Source organism: Prosopis cineraria, unplaced genomic scaffold (genome assembly GCF_029017545.1).
Source record: "Prosopis cineraria cultivar Desert tree isolate PC_DT_omini unplaced genomic scaffold, ASM2901754v1 PC345, whole genome shotgun sequence".
In the NCBI taxonomy this organism is placed as follows: Eukaryota; Viridiplantae; Streptophyta; class Magnoliopsida; order Fabales; family Fabaceae; genus Prosopis; species Prosopis cineraria.
In genome coordinates, this window is record NW_026555672.1 from 43,585 (window position 1) to 52,061 (window position 8,477).

The 8,477-nt window shown below is 33.4% G+C and overlaps 1 protein-coding gene across 1 annotated transcript; it reads left to right on the top strand.

Moving 5' to 3' along the window:
• The first annotated feature begins 2,032 nt into the window (after positions 1-2,032).
• Positions 2,033-6,795, top strand: LOC129296520 (putative disease resistance RPP13-like protein 1). The gene is made up of 3 exons (XM_054935114.1): positions 2,033-5,536; positions 5,701-5,776; positions 6,328-6,795. The coding sequence occupies exon 1, from the start codon at positions 2,213-2,215 to the stop codon at positions 5,516-5,518; it is 3,306 nt and encodes a 1,101-aa protein (XP_054791089.1). The 5' UTR covers positions 2,033-2,212; the 3' UTR covers positions 5,519-5,536; positions 5,701-5,776; positions 6,328-6,795.
• Positions 6,796-8,477: the final 1,682 nt, after the last annotated feature.

Sequence of the window (8,477 nt, forward strand, 5' to 3'; positions counted from 1 at the left end):
AATTTTTTTAAACTCTCAAGCTATGCTTGAGTTTTTTTAGCTTATTCAAGTTAGTTTGAATTATCACCTCTACAGCTAATGATTGGTGTAATATAGAACGTTTGGATAAACTTACACCAAGTTGTCCTAAAAGAGTATAATTGTAATGCGGAGCTAGAGAAAAACTGTCACTTTTCCATATTACAATTTTTGCAATTTATGTGAGAACGGTAATAATACCATGCACGTTCCTATTACGTAGTTCTTGCATTTTGCTCCATCTCTATTTTTTAATTTTTTTTTAATTTTTGAGTGCATGTAATACTGTGGCAAAGGATCTTAGAAACTCACTGTTTGATTTAGAGTCAGGTTTATTACATTGCTTGAAAATAAGCTCCTCTCACACACATGCACAGCCAATAATTAAAAAAAAAAACCAGCGCCAACAATTACATATAATAATATTTTTATTTATGAATAATTCTTATAAATTAGTCTAATCCTTTTTGTAAAAAAAAAAAAAACACACAGCTCATTTGATTTGGGGGAAAATATACCAGGGCTAGCGAATCAGTTTAATTAATTAAATGAGCATTGACCCAGTCATGGAATAGAATTGGAATATTGGCATATTTGGACAAAAATGAGCTGTCTCAGGGAAAATTGACCCATTTGTGGCACAGTACAATTAATAAACCCTGCCTGCATTAGTTGGAAGTTTAATTTCAATTTCACAGTAATTACCAACACCCAATCAACCAAGTGGACAAAATTGACTCATATCTAACGAAATTGATAGGGTCAAAATTATTGAACGAGACAGCCAAACGTAATAACTCAAAATTGCATTTTACTGCTTCCCTGGTTTTACTTGTAAACTCCTACTCATTAATTATCTTGGTCAAGATCCTTTATAGAATTTAATAAAATATTTGCGATTTATTTTTATAAAATACTATTATCTCTTTCTCTTAGTTTTGAATAATGTTTTTTTTTCTATATCTCTCTTTTCCGTCCAATAAAAATATCTCATTGTTTTTATAAAGTAAAATTTCCTTCATTTATATAATTTTAACTAATTTCCTTAATCTTAAGAAAATAGTTATCAGTGCAAGAAGGCTTTGTTAAAAAAGCCATGAGTGAATAACAATATAGGCAAACAAAATTTAGGATAAATTGGCTGGCCCATTGGCCCAAAAAAATCTTATATACAAAAACTATGGACTAACTTATTGAAAATTTGAAAATATAGCTAGTTTTTATTAATATACAAAGAATTTATAATTGATATGTAATGAATTTATCATTGAAAAATTAAAAATTTATAAGAGATTTAACATTTATATACAATAGTATATTATTAAAAAAGATAATAAATCGGTCATAATATAAAAAATAATCAATGTTGGACTATTTGCTTGATTTGAACATATAAGATAGGCTATATTTGCAAAAGCTTTAAAACTTAAATACTTGCAAAATTATTAGATTTAGAATATGGTTGGAATAAGATAAACTCAATCAGTATCTTGGTCTGAATATGTCTCATATCATATCAGGTTGATGAAAAGCTTTTAATTAAATATTGAGACATTATTAATTGGATCCGCATTTTTCATATATTGAACCCAGATATATAGGCATCCATACGCGTATATTTCATTACAAGGTAAAATATGTCAAAATATTTCGTTATTCAAGATAAAACATGAGTTAGGTTCATGGAAAATTATTAACCCTATCTAAAAAATTAGAGAAATTATTAAACATGCATAACTCCAACAATAGTAACACAAATAGGCATTTTTTTAATTTTTATTTTAAAAAAAATCATAGGAGTCACTTCATTTGGGTTAAAAGTAATAATATGCTACTGGCAAATAATAATAATAAATAATAATAATATTATTATTATTATTATTATTATTATTATTATTATACGCTAGTATCAAAATTATCCATCCTCGTCCGTATGACAGTGAGAATGTGAAAACAAGAATGGTAGCTGGCAGGTAGCAGCACGGAATTATGAAAAAATCTTCATGGAAAAGCAAACCAATATGCATCACACAAACATTATCTCTGATTTCAATTTCGGAGTAATTCCCAACAACCAATCAACAAAGTGACGACCTTCCACCAGCGAACTTCACTTTCTTCTTCCATCGCTCCTCGGTTTTCATCCTCCGTTGCTGCTTCGTACTTGCTTGTGCTAAGTTTTACATAACAAGCGATGGCTGAGGTGCTGGTTGGAGCATTTCTCTCCGCCGCCATTGAGGCACTTCTTAAGAGATTGGCTTCTAGAGACATTCTTGACTTCTTGCGAGTCAAAAGGTTGCAGGATGGCTTCTTGCTGAACAAACTGGACTTGACCCTTAACAGTCTCAACAAAGTCATGGAAGATGCTGAGGAGAGGCAATACAGAGACCCTCGTGTGAAGCACTGGCTTGATGAGCTCAGAGATGCTGTGTTCCAGGCTGAGGATCTGCTGCTTGAGATTGCAACCGAGGCCTCTCGACGGAAGCTGCAACTTGAACTTCATCCCACCACAGGTAAACTACGCAACCACTTGACTTCCATTGTGAAATCTTTTGAAAAGAAAATCGAAACTAGGGTCCAGAAACTTGTAGGGTACCTAGATTTCTTAGAAAATCAGAGGACGCCGCTGAAGTTGAAGGATGGCTACTCTGGCTCACTCACTCAAGGGGGAGTGAATAGGGGAGTTTTCAAGAGATTGCCAGAATCGTCCTTGATAAATGAAGCTAATATATTTGGTAGAGGTCCTGATAAAGAGAAACTAATCAATATTTTAATGTCACCCAACGAGGGTGGGTGTGGATCCCCAGTGGACGTGATTGCCATCGCAAGTATGGGTGGGATGGGTAAGACAACTCTTGCCCGGCTTGTTTACGAAGACAAAAGGATAACAGAGGAATTTCAACACAAAGCTTGGGTATGCATTTCCGAAGAGTTTGATCCTGTGCAAGCTACAAAAGCGATTATTAAATCACTTGATGGTAAAATTAAACTTGAACAATCAGATGATTTAGATCCACATCAATGTCAACTAAAGGACAAGTTGAAGGATAAGAAATTTTTCTTGGTTCTTGATGATGTATGGAATCGGGATCATACTATCTGGGACTCCTTTCGAATTCCTTTCAACTGTGGAGCTCCAGGAAGTAAGATTCTCATTACAACACGTGAAAAACACATCGCAAAAGTTATCATGCGGTCCAGATATATTCATTGTTTGGAGCCATTACAAGATGAATATCCTTGGAAGTTATTTGCAAACCATGCATTTAGCGACCAATGTATTGATCCAGAACTTGAATCAATTGGTAGAAAAATTGTCCGCAAGTGTGGAGGATTGCCTTTGGCAATAAAAACATTGGGAAGTTTGCTGGGCACAAAACCAGCTCTTCAATATTGGGATGCAATTTTAAAGAGTGATATTTGGTCCTTACCAGAGGAAGAGAGCAATATAATCCCATCTTTAAGGTTGAGCTACCATTATTTACCTTCTAATCTCAAGCGTTGCTTTGCATTTTGTTCCATCTTTCCAAAAGATTACTTGATAGAGAAGGATGTTCTTATTCAGTTATGGATGGCTGAAGGTTTGTTACATTCTACTCACACAAGTAAGAACTTTGAAGAAGTGGGCAACGAAATCTTCAATGACCTACAATCCAGGTCATTTTTTGAACCATCAGAAAAGAATGGCAATTACTTCATAATGCACGATCTTTTGAACGATTTAGCAAAGTCTGTGATGGGAGAGTTTTGTGTTCAGCTAGAGGTTGGTCGGGTGCAAGAAATTTCAACAAAGGCTCGCTACTTTTCTTATAGATGCAAAGCAAATGAAAATCTTGAAACTTTTGAAGATTTCAAATGCCACCAATTACGTAGTTTCATCTTATTGCGTGAAAATTTCAACCTCAAGCATTACATCATTGATATTATGCTCCCGAAATTTATATTTTTCGGCCATGCTAAGCACAGGCACGCATTTGAGTTATTTTCAGGGAATCAAATTTTCAAAGACTTTGGTATCATGCATGGCACAAATGATGATATAATATCTAGATTTTCTCATCTCAAGCACATACGGGGGTTATGTTTGGTGGGATGTCTAAGTTTCAAAACGTTGGCAGATGATATTAGCAATTTAAAGCACTTGCATTACCTGGATCTTTCTGAGACTTTAATTGAAAAATTGCCAAATTCAATATGCTTGCTAATTAATTTACAAACATTGAGATTAAGGGACTGTCCTTGCTTGGTTGAGTTTCCATCAAATTTTCACAAGCTCATCAACTTGCGTCATCTGGACTTGGATGGTTGTTATTTCATAGAAAAGATGCCAAAACATATGGGAAAGTTAACTCGTCTCCGGACAATGAACCATTTTGTTGTGGCAAAGAAAGGAGGAACATGCTTGAAGGAACTAGGTTCCTTGAACCATTTAATGGGTTCACTAACCATCTCAAATATGGCATGCATAAAGAATTCCATGGATTTGAGAGATGCCGGTTTAAAAGAAAAGCATTTGGATAAATTATGTCTAAATTATAAGTGCTATTACCATAGCCGTGAAGCAGGACCACATCAAGAAGACATATTAGAAGGGCTTGAACCAAGTAATAATTTAAAAGAGATCATTGTTGAACATTACGGAGGTACCAAATTTCCAAACTGGCTGGGTGGTTCACACTTTTTACCTAATTTAGTGTCTTTATCTTTGACACGTTGTGCCAACTGTGTGAACTTACCGCCACTTGGGCAGCTACCTTCTCTGGAGAAACTTGAGATTACAGAATTGCATGGAATAAAGGTGATAGGGGAAGAGTTTTATGGGAATGGCTCCTCCAATGCTCCATTTCGTTGCCTTTCATATTTAAGTTTTAAAGAGATGAGAGAATGGGAAGAATGGAATATTTGTCGGGAAGATGAGAGTTTCCCAGCCCTTCAACAGCTTCATATACAGGAGTGTCCAAAACTGAGAAAGTCTCTCCCGCCACACCTTCCTTGTTTAAAACGGTTACACATTTACTCGTGTGGAAATTTGGAGACAACACTTCCCAAATCCTCTTGCATGGAAGTTATAACGTTAGCGGGGTGTAAGAAGATTATAGTAAAAGATGTGCTTGCATGGAGGGAATTAATACGGCCATCAGGACCCATGGCTCCATATGAGTTGAAAGAAATTTCATTTAGTGATCATGACTTTGAAGATGGAGAGTCCTTCCCTGACTTGCTGCCACGTACCGTCGAATCTCTTTCATTCTCAGGTTGTCGCAACTTGAGAAGCATAATATACAGGGGTCTTCTTCACGCCCCTCATCTTACTTCTTTATCTTTTGAAGACTGTCCAGACATGAGTTTTGAAGGCATGCCAGAGGATGGTTTCCCTCCATCCCTTTCTCATTTATCAATTCAAGATTGTCCGTTGCTGGAGGAGAGGTGTCAAAAAGAGACAGGACCAGATTGGCCTAAAATTGCTCGTATCCCTCATGTCTCCATACGCAGAGCTTGACTCTCATTCTACTCAAAGGTACTTCATCCATTTTACTCTCCCACCCATGTTCAATATTCATGTTTTTAATAATTCATCATTTTGTCTTTGTTTTTCAGTTATTATCATTATATTCATCAAAATTATATTATTGCATGCTCACTTTAATTACATCTCTCTCATATCGATTCTTCTTTGGATAGACATTCCTAAAGCTACAGTCTCAAGTTTCCTGGAGCAAAACAACATCATTTATTAATACTGCTTATTTTGGAAAAGGTACGCACTTCCTCTTTATAAATGACGCATGCTTATTTGACAATTTCCACTACTTTCCATTTTCTAACAACAAAAACTCCTATCTAAATATTTCGTAATTTTTTTAATTAAAAATTCCCTCCTTTGTGTTTTGTTGTCCCCGTTCAAGTATGAATAAATACATGGTATTTTACTGAGACATTTCTTGAAGGTCATTTGTACGTACGGGATGTTGATCCATCGGTTACAAATTAAATCTCTATTGCTTAATAGTTATATATGAATCACAACCCACATTCTGTTGCTCTGTTTACATTGTTAGATTTGTTAGCTTTTTATATTTAGCCAAAAGAAAAAAAAATCAGATATTACCAATGGTGACCAAAATAAATATACTTCAATACTTCATATTTTGTAAACACACATATCAGACAAGAACTTTACCCGTTTCTGCGAAGTTCATCCTTTTAATTTGTTTGCAAATAGGACAGAGGAGTCATTTCATTATATTATCTTCTCTCCATATGCTACAGTCAACTCATGCCATTACTGTCTTTTTGTGCAAAATGCAGCATCAGACCAACAACAACAACAACAACAAAAAAAAGGGAATTTCTGGCTTCAATTTCAGATTAAAAGAAGAGGCGCTGCTCAATTGAAGTGTTCAAACCAGCATGAATGGCTCATATGCATAGTACTTCTGCAGAAATTAAATTAATCTTCCAGTTGATTTTTACGTGTTCTCTAGATTTGGTGGGTGATGGAGTAAGATAAGGTTTGTTGTTATTGTTACATTGCTGTATTTCTTTCGATCTATTTTGAAGGAGTTGATTGGTTTTTTCCCCTGTTTTTCTTTCCCCGAAACGTTCTTTGATTTAGTAGCAAGACTTTGTGATTCAATGTTGCCTTGTAAAGTGTCATCACTCCATTTCAAGTGATTCATTGTCTTAAAAGTTTATTTCTATGATCTTAGTTGGAAGTTTAGTAGTTTGTAATTGACAACATTCTAATTTGTATTATGATCATCTTCTCATTATAAAATTCTCAAGCATATTGTGCTTGAGAATCAAGAGGATGTAGGATTCAATATTTGAATCTGAACCTCTATATATCGTGGTCTCATTTTCTTCTTCCTTTATCTCTTTTTACCCTTTATTATTTAAACATTATTTTATTTTCAAGTTAATTTGTTGCCAACAATGAAGAAGCTAAGTTAATTTTCCAGAATGAATCAAGCAAGTCAGCCGAACTGGTCTATATACAAGCAAAATAAGGTCATACATCAATCTCAAATTGGAGACAGAAAGATAAAGGAAATAAAGGCTACAACGGAATTTAAAATTGATTCTAATATTTACCTCTGAATTTCTGTTCATGTTTATTGTAGGGGGAAAAAAATCTAACTATGTTATTCAAATTATATTGCTTTTGACAGCATTAAATTGGTTTTCTGATACGAAATTGAAAATTGTAGTTGTGTATCTTTTGTTTTCTTCCAGCTTGTCCAAATTTACTGATTTTTTTTTTATTTATTGAAAAGATGATGCATCATTCAAACAGAGATTACAAGTAAAATTGAATGTAACTCAACAACTTCTCGTCATCCATTAGTTTTCACTTTCCTTCAAAAAAGTGGTGATTGATCAAAAATATGAAAAACACCAAACCTGTCAACACATTAATTAATAGCTAAATAATGAGCACAAAAATTTGTTTTCCTATACTTAAGCTCTAAAGACACACATTAATCTCTATATAAAAGCAAACAAACTTCAAGAAGGATATGGAAATAGGGGTGACAATCATTTCGGTTCTGCAATAGAAGATTAATTGCTTCTGCTTAATCAATTAAAATTTTGACTCTTCGAAAACCTTTATCCCAACACATGTGAAGACCCTGCAAGATAGCAATTACCTTTGTAATGGCTGGTGGGTAGTAACCAATGTTGGCATTAAAACCCACGGGCCAATTAGCATTACTATCACGCATCACTCCTCCACATTTCTTAATGCCATTGTTATATGAACCATCCTCATTTCTTTGCTTTTCTGGATTTTGTGTTTTGAACCAAAAAAAAAAATGCAAGGGGATGTACAATTGTTTTAAAAGAAATAAATAATTAGAAAAAACATACAGCCAGCTTTTATATTTGATACTCTCTCCGTTCAAAAATATAAAGTATTTTTAACCGAATCTCACCTTCCAATGAAGTGATTACCTACTTTCAAACTAACTCTATCTTTTTATATTTACCCCCTATTAAACACCCTATAATAAATATAAAGTTACTATCAATAGGGATACTTTAAAAAAAAAAGACAATAATTACACATCAAAAGGTTAAAAATGCCATATATTTTTTAACATCTAATTTCTCAAAAAATACCTTATGTTTTTGAACTGAGAGAATATATTTTTATCCAATCAAATCAAAATAAATAAATTTTAATATATTAATAATATAATAATAATAAATTTTTATAAAATAAATAATATATAAGGAATCCATGTGACTTTTGTATATATAGTCCATGTTATAAGACCAAATTAAGCAAACAATCCAACATTTTTAATATTTATATTATAACTGATTTATTATATTTGTCAATGATATATTATTTTATATCAATAATAACATAATACTAAGAATTTAAAAAAAAAAAACAGGGGTTCATTCTGTGATTTCAACTTTACAAAATTACCAATATACCCTCCCCTTCA

Bases quoted from the DNA above. Each gene is read 5' to 3' on its own strand.
- LOC129296520 (XM_054935114.1), top strand. From the start codon at position 2,213: ATGGCTGAGGTGCTGGTTGGAGCATTTCTCTCCGCCGCCATTGAGGCA.